The sequence below is a fragment of the Scyliorhinus canicula genome, chromosome 3 (assembly GCF_902713615.1).
Source record: "Scyliorhinus canicula chromosome 3, sScyCan1.1, whole genome shotgun sequence".
Taxonomy (NCBI): Eukaryota; Metazoa; Chordata; class Chondrichthyes; order Carcharhiniformes; family Scyliorhinidae; genus Scyliorhinus; species Scyliorhinus canicula.
The window spans coordinates 272,961,125-272,978,781 of NC_052148.1; the positions used below are offsets into that span (position 1 = coordinate 272,961,125).

The following is a 17,657-nucleotide window of genomic DNA, read 5'->3' on the forward strand; positions in this document are numbered from 1 at the left end:
GTGAAAGTAGGACAAGAGGGCATAGCCTCAAGATTAGGGGGAGCAGATTTAGGACTGAATCAAGGAGGAACTTCTTCATTCAGAGGGTGGTTTAAAGTATGGAATTCCCTACCGAAAGGAGTAGTAGACGCTACTTCATTGAATATATTTAAAGATAGGGTAGATGTTTTTTTGAAAAATAAAGGAATTACGGGATATGGCGAGAATGCGGGTAAGTGGTTCTGAGACCACGAATAGATCAGCCATGATAGAACATAGAACATAGAACAGTACAGCACAGAACAGGCCCTTCGGCCCTCAATGTTGTGCCGAGCCATGATCACCCTACTCAAACCCACGTATCCACCCTATACCCGTAACCCAACAACCCCCCCTTAACCTTACTTTTATTAGGACACTACGGGCAATTTAGCATGGCCAATCCACCTAACCCGCACATCTTTGGACTGTGGGAGGAAACCGGAGCACCCGGAGGAAACCCACGCACACAGGGGGAGGACGTGCAGACTCCGCACAGACAGTGACCCAGCCGGGAATCGAACCTGGGATCTTATAGAATGGCGGAGCAGGCTCGAAGGGCCGGACGGTCTACTTCTGCTCCTAGTTCTTATGTTCTTATGTAATGGTGGAGTGATGGAAATCAGGGATGCGCAAAAAATCGAGGTGCACAGAGTTGATTAATTAGTTAGTCTTTCCTTCACTGCCTCGGAGATGATGTCTACAAAAGATAGCAGCAAAGAGATGCCAAAAAGTAATTAATTGGTTGTGAAGCACTTTGAGGTATTCCAAGGATGGCAAAGGAGCTATATAAATCCAGGACTTTCTTTCCTCTCATTCAGTAACAACTTGATACGACAGGAGCCAAAATACATATACTAATAATCTTCATTATTGTCACAAGTAGGCTCACATTAACACTGCAGTGAAGTTACTGTGAAAATCCCCTAGTCGCCACATTCCGGCACCTGTTCAGGTACACAGAGGGAGAATTCAGACTGTCCAAATTACCTAACCTGCACGTCCTTCGGGACTTGTGGGAGGAAAGCGGAGCACCCGGAGGAAACCCACACAGACACGGGGAGAACGTGCAGACTCTGCACAGACAGTGACTCAAGCTGGGAATCGGACCCGGGTCTATGGCGCTGTGAAGCAACAGTGCTAACCCTAATCACGAAAAATCTTAAATTGTTCATAGATATGAGTTTGAGTTTGACCTTCTGCGTTACAGATTGCTAATATTATCACAATGGAGACTAAAATGGAAGTAAAAGCAGTTTTCTAATATGTCCGACAAACAAAACCATGGGTCTCCAAGCTGCTGAAGATTACATGGAAAACACTATAAAATAAATAAAGCCACATTTAGAGCGAAAGGGGTCGACAGCACAGAAAAGGCCCTTCAGCCCATCTCATCTGCACCAGTCAAAAACAACCATCTAACTTATCTAATCCCATTTCCTGGCACTTGGCCCATAGCCTTGTCTGCCCTGGGATCGCAAGTGCTCATTGAAATACTTCTTAAATGTTCTGACGGTCTCTGCCTCCACCACCCTTTCAGGCAGCGAGTTCCAGACTCCCACCACCCTCTGGGTGAAAAGGTTTTTCCTCACATCCCCTCTAAACCTCCCGCCCCTACCTTAATCTCCGCCCCTGAGTCATGATCCCTCCACCAAGGAAAGGTTTGCTCCCTGTCCACTCTATCTATGCCCCTCATATTTTTATCCATCTCAATCATGTCCCCCCTCCGTCTCCTCTGCTCCAAGGAAAATACCCCAGTCTATCCAATCCTCTTCATAACTAACACTCTCCAGGTCCGCAACTCTGGTAAATCGCCCTCTGCACCCTTCCAGTGGCTATCACATCCCTCCTATAATGTGGATTCCCGAATTGCACAACATACCTAGCTGTGGCCTAACCAACATTTTATACAGTTCCAGCATAACCTCCCTGTTCTTAAACTCTATACCTCGGCTAATAAAGGCAAGTATACCATCTGCCTTCTTAACACTGTATCCACCTTAAGGACGGAGTACATACACACCAAGCTCCCTCTGATCCTCGGTGCTTCCCAGGGTCCTGCCGTTTAGCCTGTATTCCCTTTGTCTTGTGTTTCCCTCGCAACTGCATCACCTCACACTTATCCCGATTGAATTCCATTTGCCACTGATCAGCCATCTGACCAGCCGAAGTTATATCCTCCTGTAATCGAAGACTATCCACCCCACCAATTTTCATATCATCCGCAACTTATTATCAACTCTCCTACATTCATATCTAAATCGTTCATATAAACCACAAACAGCAAGGGCCCCACACTGAACCCTGCGGGGACCCCAACACATGATCCCTGCGGGACCCCACTGGACACAGGCTTCCTGTCAGAAAAACACCCCCGCCCATCACCCTCTGCTTCCTGCCTCTCAGCCAATTCTGGACCCAATTTGCCAAATTTCCTCAGGTCCCACGGGTTCTTACCTTCGCTGTCAGTCTCCCATGTGGGACCTTATCAAAAGCCTTGCTGACGTCCAAGTGACTACGTCAAATACATTTCCCTCATCTACACATTTGGTCACCTCTTTGAAAAATTCAATCAAGTTGGTCAGACATGATATTTCTGTTGCATCAGCGCTATTGAATGACATACTTCCGCTTATCTAGACCTCAGTCACTAACATCCGATCCCACACCATATCCACTGACCATTTGTACGTGTCGTCTCTGACGTACGCTAGATTCTTGCCGCACCCCCTCCCAACAATTTAAATGTTCATCTTTCAATTGGCAATGGTCCTCCCTATCTGTGTAACGTCCTCCAGCCCTCCGACACAAACCCTCCATTCCCCTGGCTCGTCCCTCTTTCGCACCCCTGCTTCCTCCGTCCTACCATGGCACCCATACCTCCGACACAAACCCTCCATTCCCCTGGCTCGTCCCTCTTTCACACCCCTGCTTCCTCCGTCCTACCATGGCACCCATACCTCCAACACAAACCTCCATTTCCCCTGGCTCACCCTCTTTCAAATCCCTGCTTCCTCCGTCCTACCATGGCACCCATACCTCATCCAAACCCTCCATTCCCTCGCTCGTCCCTCTTTCACATCCCTGCTTCCTCCGTCCTACCCTGGCAACCAACCTCCAACACAACCCTCCATTCCCCTGCTCGTCCCTCTTTCGTCACCCCTGCTTCTCCATCCTACCATGGACCCCTACCCTCCAACACCAACCCTCCATTCCCCTGGCTCGTCCCCTTTCACATCCCTGCTTCCTCCACCTACCTCTGTCATACCTTCATCGCCCGAAAGAAAAATGGTATTTGCGAGCACTTTTCACCACCCTGATGTCTCAAAGCACTTTCCAGTCAATTAAGTACTTTTTGAAGTATAGCTGCTGTGATAATGCAAAGCCTCACAACTCCAATACCTTCCCGTAAACTCCCTGCCTCTCACCCCTTGTAAGACCCCCCCCCCTCACCAAACCCGTCCCTTTGACAAACATTTTGTTCACTCATCCTAAAGCCTCCTATTTAAGCTCAATGTCAATTTGACGGTTATACATTGGTAAAAAGCATTGGGATATTCTCCTGCATTAAAGGATTTATATAAATACACGTTGATGGCTGCTTACATGCAATCTTCCAAAGTGTTGACCTATGTGGAATAAAGCCACAAAGTTCCTTTTCAATTAAAGACAGAAATGAGTACTGATTCAATGCTCAATCCAGCATTATTCATGGCTGTGAGTTGTGAAGATTTGACTTTTCGAGAGAAAGTACAACCCTGTAAACTAAATTGCAGTGTCTGCGATGATGTGGTGGGTGACTCCAAGCTGTAATTACAGGTTTTCTCTTACTTTGGGAGGGCAATATAAGCCGTACTGTTGCAGCTCTCCAACACCGGTTCCTGTCTGCACCGACAGCTCCTGCAGCCATGGACGGTAAAGCATTTGCACTCGCAATCTGCTGCTTCGTTGTTTTACAAACGTCTACAGCTACGCCGGGTAAGTTCATTGTTTCAAGCTGGCAGCAGTCAGCTGCTCTTTGTAACATGGCTGTGAATTTCTGAAGTCTCTTTACAAGTTACCTTCTATAGAACTTAGAAACATCGGAAACATCTGGGCAGCGCGGTAGCACAAGTGGATAGCACTGTGGCTTCACAGCGCCAGGGTCCCAGGTTCAATTCCCGGCTTGGGTCACTGTCTGTGCGGAGTCTGCACGTTGTCCCTGTGTGTGTGGGGGTTTCCTCCGGGAGCTCCGGTTTCCTCCCACAGTCCAAAGATGTGCAGGTTAGGTGGATTGGCCATGATAAATTGCCCTGAGTGACCAAAACAGTGAGGAGGGGTTATTGGCTTCTGGGGATAGGGTGGAAGTGAGGGCTTAAGTGGATCGATGCAGACTTGATGGGCCGAATGGCCTCCTTCTGCACTGTTGTTCTATATAAATTGAAATCAGCCTTTAAGGTGCAGTGCGTGTGCGTTTAAACAACACACCAACTTTCTGCTATATCGAGGAAAATGTATTTTGCAAATTTTGTAACATTGAGCAATTGGTAACCAGCGACTAAAAAGATGAAAGTGATTTGCAAAATGTGCAGGGGTCATGGGGTAAAGGTAGGGGAATGGCACTAAGTAGGCGGCATGGTAACGCAATGGTTAGCACTGTTGCTTCACATCTCCAGGGTCCCAGGTTCGATTCCCGGCTGGGTCACTGTCTGTGCGGAGTCTACACGTTCTCCCGTGTCTGCGTGGGTTTCCTCCGGGTGCTCCGGTTTCCTCCCACAGTCCAAGATGTGCGGGTTAGATGGATTGGCCACGCTAAATTGCCCCGTAGTGTCCAAAAAGGTTAGGTGGAGTTACGGGATAGGATGGAGGTGTGGGCTTAAGAAGGGTGCTCTTTCCAAGGGCCGGTGCCGACTCGATGGGCCGAATGGTCTGCTTCTGCACTGTAAATTCTATGATTCTAAATCATTATGTTCGTTTGGCGAGCCAATGCAGACACGATGGAGCAAATGGCCTCCTTCTGCACCGTAACAATTCTGTGATTCTATGAATGCAGACGGGAGATGAGAATTCTTTAATGCAGCGAGTTGTTATGATCTGGAATGTGTTGCCTGATGGCGCGCTCGAAACAGATCCAAAAACTTTCAAAAGTGGAAATGAATAAACATTTAAAAAAGGGACATTTGCAGGGCGATGGAGGGAAGGTCAGAGGGCAGTGGGACTAATCGGATAGCTCTTTCAAAGAGCCAGTACAGACAATGGGCAGAATAGCCTCCTTCAGTGTGTATGATATAACGGTTCTCTGATGAGAGAGTGATAATTAAAGATTGATTAGACCGGGCACTGCAACAAATGCTTGTTATTTATTTGGATATAGAAATGTCAATGTAACCCTTCTGAGTTTTGTTGTTCTAATATCACACAATAAATCGCATGAAATTCGCAGAATCAAGCCATTCGGCTCAACTGCTGTTTCTGTTCCACAAGAACCTCCCCCAAACCAACTTCATCTCCCTCGATCACCCTATCCCTCTACTCCTTTCACCCTCATGACTGTAGATAGCTTCCCTTAAATGCTTGGAGTATTGGGTCACAGATTAGAATTTACAGACAGTTATGGAATAAATGCTTCTGAATGCTGGAACAGGAATAACAAGACTGTTCATACGCTATCCACAATTCCACCAACCTTTGTGTCGTCTGCAAACTTACTAATCGGACCAGTTACATTTTCCTCCAAATCATTTATATATTCTACGAACAGCAAAGGTCCCAGCACTGATCCCTGCGGAACACCACGAGTCACAGCCCTCCAATTAGAAAAGCACCCTTCCATTGCTACTCTCTGCCTTCTATGACGTAGCCAGTTCTGTATCCACCTTGCCAGCTCACCCCTGATCCCGTGTGACTTCACCTGTACATTCCCAGTCCATGTATTCACTAAGGATAAAAAGTCTAAAATAGTGGGTAAGTGGAAATGTGCTCATTTGCAATGCATGCACTGACTCAAGTGGCAGAAGTGACGCACCTGAATTATTACCCCAGAATTGACAGAAAAATGTTGTCATAGTATCCCTGCAGTACAGAAGGAGGCCATTCGACCCATCGAGTCTGCACCGACCCTTTGAAAGACCACCCGGGTCCGATTCCCCATCCTATTCCTGCGCCCCACCCTAAGGGACAATGTATCGTGGCCAATCCACCTTCCCTGCACATCTTTGGACTGTGGGAGGAAACCGGAGCACCCGGAGGAAACCCACCTAGACACAGGGAGAAAGTGTAAACTCCACACAGACAGTGACCTCGGGTCGGAATTGAAGCCGGGTCCCTGGTGCTGTGAGGCAGCAGTGCTAACCACTGTGCCACCCTTTCCTTGATCTGTCTCTACCTGCTAATTTGATGGAGAAGTGACCAATGACGAATTGCATTTATGTAACGCCTATAACCTGGTAAAACCATCCAAAGATGCCTCACAGGTGTATTATCAGACAGAATTCGATAATCAGTTGTATAAAGGTGATGTCAGGATGGGTCATCTAAAACTTGGACATGGAGGTAGGTTTTAAGGAGCAATTAAGCGGAGGAGAGAATTAGAGAGGTGGAGATGTTTAGGAAGGGGATTCAGGAGTTGAAGGCACAGCCGTCAATGATTGAGCACTGAAAACTGGGCAAGTGCAAGAGGCAAAAGGTATTTCAAGGTGTTGATGGCCTGAAGGAAGTTACAAAGTTGGGAGGGTCAAGACTAGGAAGGGATTTGTAAACAAGATTTAAAAATTGAGGCATTATTCAATTGGGGCCAAAGTTGGTCAGCGAGGTCAGGGGTGATTGTGAACAGGATATGCCCCAGAAACGGAGAATCCAGCTCGTGTTCTTCTTATAATAATCCTTTCCTTATGCACTTTGTACATCATTCACCCAGAGACCACCATTCCATTCACCCCATCAATGGAAGTCATACCTCACCTCAACCTTTGTCTGTTTTTTTCCGTCCCTTCCTAAGACCTTCCTTAAAACGGTGGCACAGTGGTTAGCACTGCTGCCTGACAGCGCCAGGGACCCGGGTTCAATTCCGGCCTCCGGTGACTGTCTGTGTGGAGTTTGAACGTTCTCCCCGTGTATGCATGGGTTTCCTCCCACAGTTCAAAGATGTGCAGGTTAGATGGATTGGCCCTGATCATTGCCCGTCAGTGTCGAAAAGATGAGGTGGGGTTATGAGGATAGGGCGGGGCTTGGGCCTAGGTAGGGGGCTCTTTCAGAGGGTCAGTGCAGACTTAATGGGCCGAATGGGCTCCTTCTGCACTGTCGGGATTCTCTGAAAACCTTCCTCTTTGACAAGGTTTGATCACCCTCCTAATAAAAGTTCTTCTCTTTTTCTCAGCTGTGAATCATGACGTCACAATTCATCCTGGCGATAAGGACTGCTTGACCAATCCCGAACATCCAGACTGTCAGCAGGCTCGAACCAACACACCAATGCACCAAAGTACGTAATCCTGAATAAAAACATTACCAGTATTCCTGCTGTCTGCTCAGAAATTCTGAGATATTTCAATTCAGTTTCTACTCATCTCAAGTCAGTCTTTCCCCAGGTATTGCAGCCCCTTTGTAATGAAACTTGGAGTGGTGCAGACAGGAATGAATGATTGCCTGGTCAGTTAATTAATCCAGATTTGTTTTTGTCACCACATTTTCAGCTTAGATTGTTCAGACGTGTTTCATTTGATGTTGGGCAGGATCTACTGGTCACGTTACGCCCGAAAGGCAGCATGGCACGATGTGACTGATAGATATCTGGAGATCCCACTTCCAGACCTATCCGGCCTCATGAGATCTAACGCGATCTCGCGAGACGACGTAATGTCAATCCCGCCCAGATTATTTTCTGCCGATTCTGCATTATTGAGTGAGACAGCTAGTCTCGCTCTCATATGTCTTCCCAAGATCCACTCAAGGCGTGGGACCTAACTCCTTCGCCTTGGAGACCTCGGGCTGGATTCTTACGCCCTGCCCGCCACAAGAACGCCAAGGGCGAGGTGCGGACAATGGAAAAGCCCATCGGTCTCGGGCAGGATTCACCGGGCGGACGCAGCCGGAGAATCCAGCCCCTCAAGTGAGCACTGTTGTGCTGGTCTCCACAAATGGGGAGTAGATGGAATGGTACTCTTGGGGGTCTCCCAGGGGATTGGGTCTTCTGGGCAGGTTGGTACCTTGGTGCTGTTGGTGCCATCCTGGTGAGTGTAGGGGGGTGCAGGGGGCACTGCAGACCCCCTTATAGTGAGTCGGGGGCTTAGACGGGTTTCAGGAATCACATCGGGGGCTCGGGAGAAATGGCGTCCCAATCTCTCACTACACTGAGGAGTCCCGGCGAATGGGGCTGAAAACGGGGCTGAGAGCAGCCTCTTCAGGGACTTCCCTGCTGAGACCCCCGATCTACCCGGATGGCCATCAGATAACGGGGTGTTTCTCCGAGCACCGGGAAACACCCAGCTAACCTTGTGCGCTACGGGACTCTGTCCCCAATCGGGTAGATCGGAGACAGAATCTCTTTGCCCAAGCTCACTTGGGGTATGTATTCATCCTTTGCATTCGTGACACAGAGCTCAGTGCAAATAGCTGGAATTAAACCGACTCTCAAGTTTCTTTAGCTGAAGCCTTTACAGAACATGATTTAGTCCCATAACTGCACTGTTCCCCTAAAGCTCTGCAAATTATTCCTCTTCAAGTGTTTGGCACATTGCTTTTTGAAAGTTTCTGTGGAGTCTGATCTCACCCCGTTTCCAGGTAGTGCATTCCAGATTTTATCTGTTTAAAGAAATCTCTCATTTCCCCATTCGTTCCTTTGCCAATTATGTTAAGTCCGTGACCTCTGCATTTGGCAGAAGGAATAGTTTCTCCCAACTATTTTCAATATCTCCATTTAGCGTCCCCTTAACTTCCTCTGTTCAAAGGTAAACAATCCTAGCTTCTTCCACAGTGCATCACTTCTTACTTATCCACATTAAATTTCTGCAGCCATGTATCTAGTTATTTCACCCATTTGTCGACATCCTCCTGAATTCTGCTGTTATCCTGTTCACTACTTAACACATTGCCAAGTGTGTACAATTAGCAAATTTCCAAATTGCAATCCCTGACCCAAGTTCAGGTCACTTGTACAGAACAGGAAAAACAATGATGCCAATGCTAATTCCTGGGGGCAGGGACATCACAGCATTCTCCCCTCCTGATACCTCAGATTCCCTCTAAGCCACTCACCATCCTGACTTGGAGATATATCGGCCGTTCCTTCACTGTGGCTGGGTCAAAGTCCTGGAACGCCCTCCCTAAGAGCACTGTGGGTGTACCTACACTTCAGGGTCAGCAGCGGTTCAAGACAGCGGGCGAGATTCTCTGAGAATCGTAAAGGCTGCCGTGGGACAGGACGTGACCCACGGCAGCCTTCACGCCCACTTCCGGGGCCGATTCTCCCCCCCGGGCGGGGCTAGGAGCGCGGCCCCATGCGTCACGGCGGCGCGGCCTTGACGACGGTCGTCAAGGCCGCACGTCAAGCGTCACGCCGGCTGACGTGGCCGATGACGTCAGCCACGCATGCGCAGGTTGGAGTGCTTCCGTTACGGACATGGCCCCCTTGGCACGGCCGTGGTACTGCCGTGCCAAACGGGCATCTGGCGCACGTTTCACGACGGCAGCGAGCAGGTGTGTTTGCTGCCGTGTTGAAACGGGCGTGAAGGCCCGGCCGCTCGGCCCATCCGGCTCGGAGAATCGCCGCTCGCGTAAAAAACGGCGAGCGGCGATTTGTGGCGTGGGTCGGGCGTGGGGGGGGGAGAATAGCGGGAGGGCGGGAGAAATGTCGGGAGGCCCTCCTGCTATTCCCCCACCCGGCGTGGGGGGCGGAGAATCGAGCCCAGCAGCTCCCCACCACCTTCTCAAGGGCAAGTAGGGATGGTCAGAAAGACATCCATTCACCATCATTCTCTTGCTCCTATCCTTCAGCCAATTCTATACCCTAATTTCCATCGCTGTTTTAATAATGTTGTGCTCTATATTCACAAATAATTTGTTATGAGTTACTTTATAAATGCCTTTTGATAGTCCAGATATATAGCATCTACTGTTCTACCTTCATCAACCCTCTCGGTCACTTCATTTCATGGTTGACATAATCCACTGATGGCAGCTGGCAGCAGGTTAACATATGAAAGAGTGGATAATTATTTACCTACATTGGTCTCACATTCATTCCAACTGTTTTATTCCTCAGGGCTAGAAAAAGGAACTGGCTTTTACAATTCACTTCGATCACGGTCCCGTCGCTGCCCATTCGGAAGGTCATTTTACGCAGGCCAAAAACGCGGAATGCACCAAGGATCTTCCAATAGCAAAGGAATATCAAATATCTATGATTCTATAGCTGGACCCAAAGGTTGGGATTGGCTATTTGGCAGCGGATATGATGTTTCTAGCAATGGTCAAGGGACAAAAGGCAATGGATATGGTCAAAATAGTAACAGTCAGGGAGGAAACAGCAATGGGAATAGCCAAAACGGGAATGGTCAAGGGTCAAGCAGCAATGGGAATAGCCAAAATGGGAATGGTCAAGGGTCAAGCAGCTATGGGAATAGCCAAAATGGGAATGGTCAAGGGTCAAGCAGCTATGGGAATAGCCAAAATGGGAATGGTCAAGGGTCAAGCAGCTATGGGAATAGCCAAAATAGTCAGGGGTCAAACAACAATGGGAATGAAGAGGAGGAGTCTAATCAAGGATCAAACAGCAATGGGAATGAAGAAGATGAGGATAGTGAGGAATCAAACAGCAATGGGAATGAAGAAGAGGAATATGGTCAAGGATCAAACAGCAATGGGAATAACCAAAATGGTCAGGGGTCAAACAGCAATGGGAATGGCCAAAATGGTCAGGGCTCAAACAGTAATGGGAATGGCCAAAATGGAAATGGTCAGGGATCAAACAATGGATATGATGAAGATGAGTATAGTCAAGGATCAAACGGCAATGGGAATGGCCAAAATGGACAAGGATCAAACAGCAATGGGAATGGCCAAAATGGTCAGGGCTCAAACAGTAATGGGAATGGCCAAAATGGAAATGGTCAGGGATCAAACAATGGATATGATGAAGATGAGTATAGTCAAGGATCAAACGGCAATGGGAATGGCCAAAATGGACAAGGATCAAACGGCAATGGAAATGGCCAAAATGGACAAGGGTCAAACGGCAATGGAAATGGCCAAAATGGACAAGGATCAAACAGCAATGGGAATGGCCAAAATGGTCAGGGGTCAAACAGCAATGGATATAGCCAAAATGGTCAGGGGTCAAATAGCAATGGGAATGGCCAAAATGGTCAAGGGTCAAAAGGAAATTGGTATGATCAATATGGCAATGGCCAAGAGTCAAATGGGAATGGCCAAAATGGTCAAGGGTCAAATGGGAATGGTCAAAATGGTCAAGGGTCAAATGGGAATGGTCAAAATGGTCAGGGGTCAAACAATAATGGATATAGTCAAAATGGGCAAGGGTCAAACGGCAATGGGAATGGCCAAAATAGTCAAGGATCAAATGGAAACTGGTATGATCAGTATGGGAATGGTCAAGAATCAGGTGGCAATGGGAATGGACAAAATGGCCAAGGGTCAAATGGCAATGGAAATGGCCAAAATAGTCAAGGGTCAAATGGAAATTGGTATGATCAGTATGGGAATGGTCAAGGATCAAGTGGCAATGGGAATGGACAAAATGGTCAAGGGTCAAATGGAAATGGCCAAAATGGACAAGGGTCAAATGGCAATGGATATGATCAATATGGGAATGGTCAATGGTCAAATGGCAATGGTTATGAACAAAATGGTCAAGGGTCAAATGGCAATGGAAATGGCCAAGGGTCAAATGGCAATGGATATGATCAATTTTGGAATGGTCAAGGATCAAATGGGAATGGCCAAAATGGTCAAGGGTCAAACAGCAATGGGTATGGACAAAATGGTCAAGGATCAAATGGAAATGGCCAAAATGGCCAAGGGGCAAATAGCAATGGCTATGATCAATATGGGAATGGGCAAGGATCAAATGGGAATGACCAAAATGGCCAAGGGTCAAACAGCAATGGGTATGGACAGAATGGTCAAGGATCAAATGGGAATGGCCAAAACGGTCAGGGATCAAATGGAAATGGGTATGATCAATATGGGAATGGTCAAGGATCAAATGGGAATGGAGAAAATGGTCAAGGATCAAATGGGAATGGCCAAAATGGTCAGGGATCAAATGGAAATGGGTATGATCAATATGGGAATGGTCAAGGATCAGGTGGCAATGGGAATGGCCAAAAAGGTCAAGGGTCAAATGGCAATGGGTATGATCAATATGGGAATGGTCAAGGTTCAAATGGGAATGGTTATGAACAAAATGGTCAAGGGTCAAATGGAAATGGGAATTATCAAAATGGGAATGGTCAAGGTTCAAATGGGAATGGCCAAACTGGTCAGGGATCAAATGGCAATGGGAATGGTCAAAATAGTCAGGGATCTAATGGCAATGGGAATGATCAGTATGGGAATGGTCAAGGTTCAAACAACAATGTGATTGATCCATATGGCAATAACAATCCAGGTAGCTCCATGCAACATACAGAATCACAGAGAAAGCATTATATGAAAAGGGAAGTCGCTTCTGATCAAGACTCCACTTCTGCCCTCAAAAAGTTGCATTATCATAGACTACATCCACACTACAGGTACCGCCTTATTGGACAAAGAACTAAAAGACCATAAAATAAAATGTTCACCCATTAACTCACCCTCCCCGCCTTCAGTTAGTTTACCGTTGTTATGATTATCCAGTCTGCTAATGCAAATTCTTGATTTCTTATTTTGCTGTCTTCCTTCACTGGGAATGAGTTTCTGAAAATAAAGTCTCATTCTGGGAGACTTCTTCAGGGGATTATAAAGTGTACGCATGTTAAATTGAAAGCAGTATTTTAGGTCAAAGCATAATTCTGTACTATTACCGTGTATTGTCATGTGATTTGGTTTGTAAACCTTCTCCATTCTCTGGGCAGGTACCCGAATTGTTACGCTTTGGAACAGTTCAAACTGTTTATGCAGCTGCCAATATTTTTGTATTTAAATGCATGCTCAGATGTTAACCAGGATCAATCAGGGGGTTAACAGTATTAGTTCCAGGGTGATATTGTATAGTGGGTAAGTAGCCTATCCATACTTGGGGAAATTATGCTGTGCCAGTTAATTATCCACAAGCTGGGCTACTGCATTCTGCATATTTGGCCACTGGAACTAGTGTTAAACTAATAAATGATCCCAGGCAGTAGTGTAAGTCACACTGAGCTTGCATTAAACCTTGCTTACTTGAGATATCAACCAAATTGGTTTGCTCTAAAGGCACAGTTCATTTCAGTTAATGCGGACACACAGTTTATATTCTGGCACAGATTCCTTGGGCAAGTATTAGAAAATGTGGTATACTGGTAATACCGAGTTTGAAAGTTGTCCTCAATGTCTTTACATTATTCAGGTGGCAATGGATTGTACATACAAAGCAATATCATATGCAAATATACATTTGCAAGTCATAACTACTGCAAGAAATGTGCAATCAGTGAACTTGCCGGGGGAAAGTGTATTAGATTTTACAAGTGAGAAAGCTATATTTTCGATGGTTCATCCTCAATGCAAAAATGTTTAGTTTGTAAAAACACATCCAAATGATAGTTTTAAATGCAGATGTCTAATAAACGGCCAGCAGTTGCTACCAAGAACTGTGCATTTATCGCACTCCTTGTTAGTCATTGACCTCATGTGGGGTTAATGGTCACTTCCGAATTTAGTTTCAAATGCTATTCTGATTTGGGAAGGAAGGAAGCTGAATAATAACTTTTAAAATGGGCATTTATATATCCTTAAAAAGGAAAAAAAAAATGCAGGGCTATGGGGAAAGAGTAGGGGAGTGGGTCTAATTGGTAGCTCTTTCAAAGAGAAGACACAGGCACAATGGTCTCGTTCTGTGCTGTATGGTTCTATTTTGAATTTACTGCCAGTGCAAATGCATTTAAGAATGTTAAATTCTACTCAAGCTGAGATAAGCTGATGAGATTTGGATGGGGGAGGCTGAAGCACCATTTAACAGATCCATTGACTGGCCTGTTGGTCTTCATTTTTCATGTCTTAATGTACAATGTTATTTAATGTAAAGAGAAAATGGCTGAGATTGTCTGTTGATTTATTCCATATTATTATCTCTGACTATTTGGATACTTTCACAGTTGTCTCAATGTAATGCCAATAAAGCGTTTTGAAACCACAATTATATTTTTCTTCCAGTTTTCTGTGTTATATGCGTAATAGAACCATAGGAAGGTTACGGTGCAGAAAGAGGCCATCAGTCCATCGTGTCTGCGCCAGCCAAATTCACCCTCCCAGCACCAACCTGGGGAATGGGTTCCAGGCACTCACCACCCTCTGGGTGAAAGGTTTTCCCTCATGTGCCCTCTCATCCTTCTACCAATCACCTTAAATCTGTGCCTCCTGGTAAGCTAGAGGAAGCCGGAGTTTCATGTCTGCCGTATCTAGGCCGCACATAATTCAGCAGCCTCCACCCACTCCTCATAGTCAAACCCTCTCAGCATATCCTCCTATCCCTTTCTCCCTCATCTGTTTATCTAGCCTCTCCTTAAATGCATACATACTATTTTCTGAATTCCTCGATGATGGGATGCCAGCATTTGTTGCCTATTTGATTTGCCGTGAAACTGTGCTAAGCAATTTGGAGGGCAGTTAATGGTCAGCCACATCACTGTGGGCCTGGAGTCACGTGTAGGCCAGACCAGGTAAGGACGGCGGATTTCGTTCCTTCCCGATTTTACGATAATCGATGGTAGTTTGCACGGGGCACGGTAGCAGAGTGGTTAGCACAGTAGCTTCACAGCTCCAGGGTCCCAGGTTCGATTCCAGGCTTGGGTCACTGTCTGTGCGGAGTTTGCACGCTTTCCCCGTGTCTGCGTGGGTTTCCTCCCACAGTCCAAAGATGTGCAGGTTAAGTGGATTGGCCATGCTAAATTGACCTTAGTGTCCAGAAAGGTTAGGTTGGGTTACGGGGATAGGGTGGAGGTGTGGGCTTAGGTAGGATGCTCTTTCCAAGAGCCAGTGCAGACTCGATGGGCTGAATGGCCTCCTTCTGCACTGTAAATTCTATGCTAGTTTCATGATCATCATTGTTGACACTAGTTTTCCATTATAGACACTGAATTTAAATTACATCAGCTGAGCATGGTGGGATTTGTACCAATGTCCCCAGATCATTACCCTGGGCCCCTGATTTCCTAACCGAGTGATGTTATCTGCCACCTCCTCCCCCTCCCCCTGTCCCTAAGTTGAAATATCTTCTGTAAATCAACCCCATTAAATACCTTTAAACTAGGTTTAAAACTTTGAGAATTTGTACTGCCATAAGAAAATAAACAACTTCATTTTCTTCTAAATCAGAAAACAGAAATCGCAAGAGCACTGTGTATCTTGGGTAAGGTGATTTACAGAGGGCAGTGTAATATCACGCGCGGGACCTACGGGTGGGAGTGAGTACCTTTTCCGTGGTTCACGCGGAGTACGGGCTCCCCCACGGAGGGGCGGAGGAACTCCATTTAGCATCGTATAAAAGTGAGGCATCAATCAGAGAGTGAGCCGGTAGCATATTGTAGTAATCCACGGGAGGCAGGAGTTCCGTCACCACACCAATATTTATTTACAATAACGATATTACAGGAGCAGCTACAAACAGTGCTGCTAGCAGTCCAGTCAACTTAAGACTGGCTCACAAAGCCTACACAGGTGATTATATGGGCCCCCTCAATGAGCTATCATTCAGGGAGTTCATACTCCAATTGGCCAACCAATAAAGCCAATTGGAGTTCATTACACCCCTCCCCACCAAGGTCCGAGGAATTCCTGCCAGCTGGCATTCCTCTGAGCTTCTTCCTGCTCCTCATGTCTGGGTCTGTCACCTCTGTGTCGTCCGCCGGGACGTTCTCCGAAGTGGGCGGGGTGTACATTACAGGTGCCCGTCTTTTCCTTGACGAACTCCTTGGAAGTTGTTCGTCCTCCTCCTCGGGGAGAGGTGTCGCGGCGGCCTCGTCGAGTGTGTCCATCTCCGACTCTGATGACTGGATGACGGGGTCTGGAGAAATTTCTCGGGGCTGGGGTGTGGGTATCCTTTCCGTTTGGGCTATCCCAGCTTGAGGCGGTCCTGCTTCACCTGCCTCCAGGTGTGGTTCCGCTGCCCTTATTTGGTCTAGGTGTTTCTTCAGCACCTTACCTCCTATTGAAACCTCATAGGATATGGGCCCTGTTTGGGACTCTACCGTGCCTTTGACCCACGTTGGTCCATTCCCATAATTCTTGACCCAAACCGGTGCCCCCACCTGGAAATGTCTCTGCTGCCGACTATTATCATGCCCCCTGCGTTGGGCCTCCTGTTGTTTCTCCACTTTCCCCATTAAATTTGGGAAAAGGAGACTCAGCCTCGTTCGCAGCCGCCTTCCCATTAAGAGTTCAGCTGGTTGTATGCCCGTTGTGGAATGCGGTGTGGTCCTGTAATCAAACAGCCAGCGGGAGAGCTTTGTGTCTATTGACGCTGCCGGCTGCTTCTTAAGTCCCGCTTTAAGTGTCTGGACCGCTCCCTCTGCCAGGCCGTTGGTCGCTGGATGGTAAGGGGGCGTTTTGATGTGACGGACTCAGTTCACCCGTGGGGTAATCCTAATGGGTTCTGCTTTCTTCGTTGTAATATTATATAATTGTTCCCCTTCGGAGGAGGATGGGGCGTCTAGGTTGTGTACTTCCCTGCGTCCCCACCTGCTATTCCTCTTTTGCCACCTCCTTCTAGGGTTTCTGTCGCTGTTACCCCACTCTGTCTGGTGCCAGAAACGCTCCTTCTCTGTTGGGGGAGCCTCAGCCGGTACTTCTCTCTGTCTCCAGTTAGTCCTGGCAGACTTGGGGCCGTTCTGGGGTTTTCCCTTTTCCCTCTATTCCTCAGGTTTTTCCTGAGAGCGGCTATCTGGTAGCAGGACCCGTTGTGGTAGTCCCTCTCACAGGTATCTACCTCCATTGGCGTGCCCTGTAGTTCCTGCGCCCCACTTGCTGCCTTTTCTAGGGACAGTGCGAGCTGTAACGCCAGCCTGCAGTCTATCTCCGTTTCCGCCAACAGGCGTTTCTGTATTGTGAGGTCGTTTATACCACACACTAACCGGTCCCGAAGCATTTCATTTAGCGTCGGTCCGAACTCACATTTTTCCGCCAGCCTTCTCAGGCGGGTCAAGAAATTCGTGTCTGACTCCCTGTCTTCCCGCTTCACTGTGTAGAATCTGTACCTACGCAAAATGAGGGGTGGTTTTGGGTCGTAGTGCTCTTTCACCAATTCCGTTACTTTTTGGAAAGTTTTCGTGTCCGGTGCATCGGGATAAGTCAGACTACGTATAATGGCGAAAGCTGAGGGTCCGCACGCCGACAGCAAGATAAGCCGTCTCCTTTCGTCCGTCAGTATATCATTTGCCCGGAAGAAGTAACACATTCTCTCCACATACTGGGACCAGTCCTCAATAGCCGGGTCGAATGCCTCTAACCTCGCAAAAAACGGCATT

General features: G+C 47.2%; 1 protein-coding gene across 1 annotated transcript; it reads left to right on the forward strand.

Annotated features, from left to right (window-relative positions):
• The first annotated feature begins 3,881 nt into the window (after positions 1–3,881).
• LOC119963551 (uncharacterized protein DDB_G0290685-like) lies at positions 3,882–14,335 on the forward strand. Its single transcript, XM_038792850.1, has 3 exons — positions 3,882–3,996; positions 7,373–7,477; positions 10,256–14,335. Exons 1-3 carry the CDS (start codon positions 3,927–3,929, stop codon positions 12,781–12,783), a joined length of 2,703 nt encoding a protein of 900 aa, XP_038648778.1. The 5' UTR covers positions 3,882–3,926; the 3' UTR covers positions 12,784–14,335.
• Positions 14,336–17,657: the final 3,322 nt, after the last annotated feature.

Excerpts from the sequence above, each read along its gene's own strand:
- LOC119963551 (XM_038792850.1), top strand. The coding sequence starts at position 3,927 with ATGGACGGTAAAGCATTTGCACTCGCAATCTGCTGCTTCGTTGTTTTA. Across the intron at positions 3,997-7,372 it reads AACGTCTACAGCTACGCCGG|CTGTGAATCATGACGTCACA; the intron begins GTAAGTTCATTG and ends TCTTTTTCTCAG. Across the intron at positions 7,478-10,255 it reads CAACACACCAATGCACCAAA|GGCTAGAAAAAGGAACTGGC; the intron begins GTACGTAATCCT and ends TTTATTCCTCAG.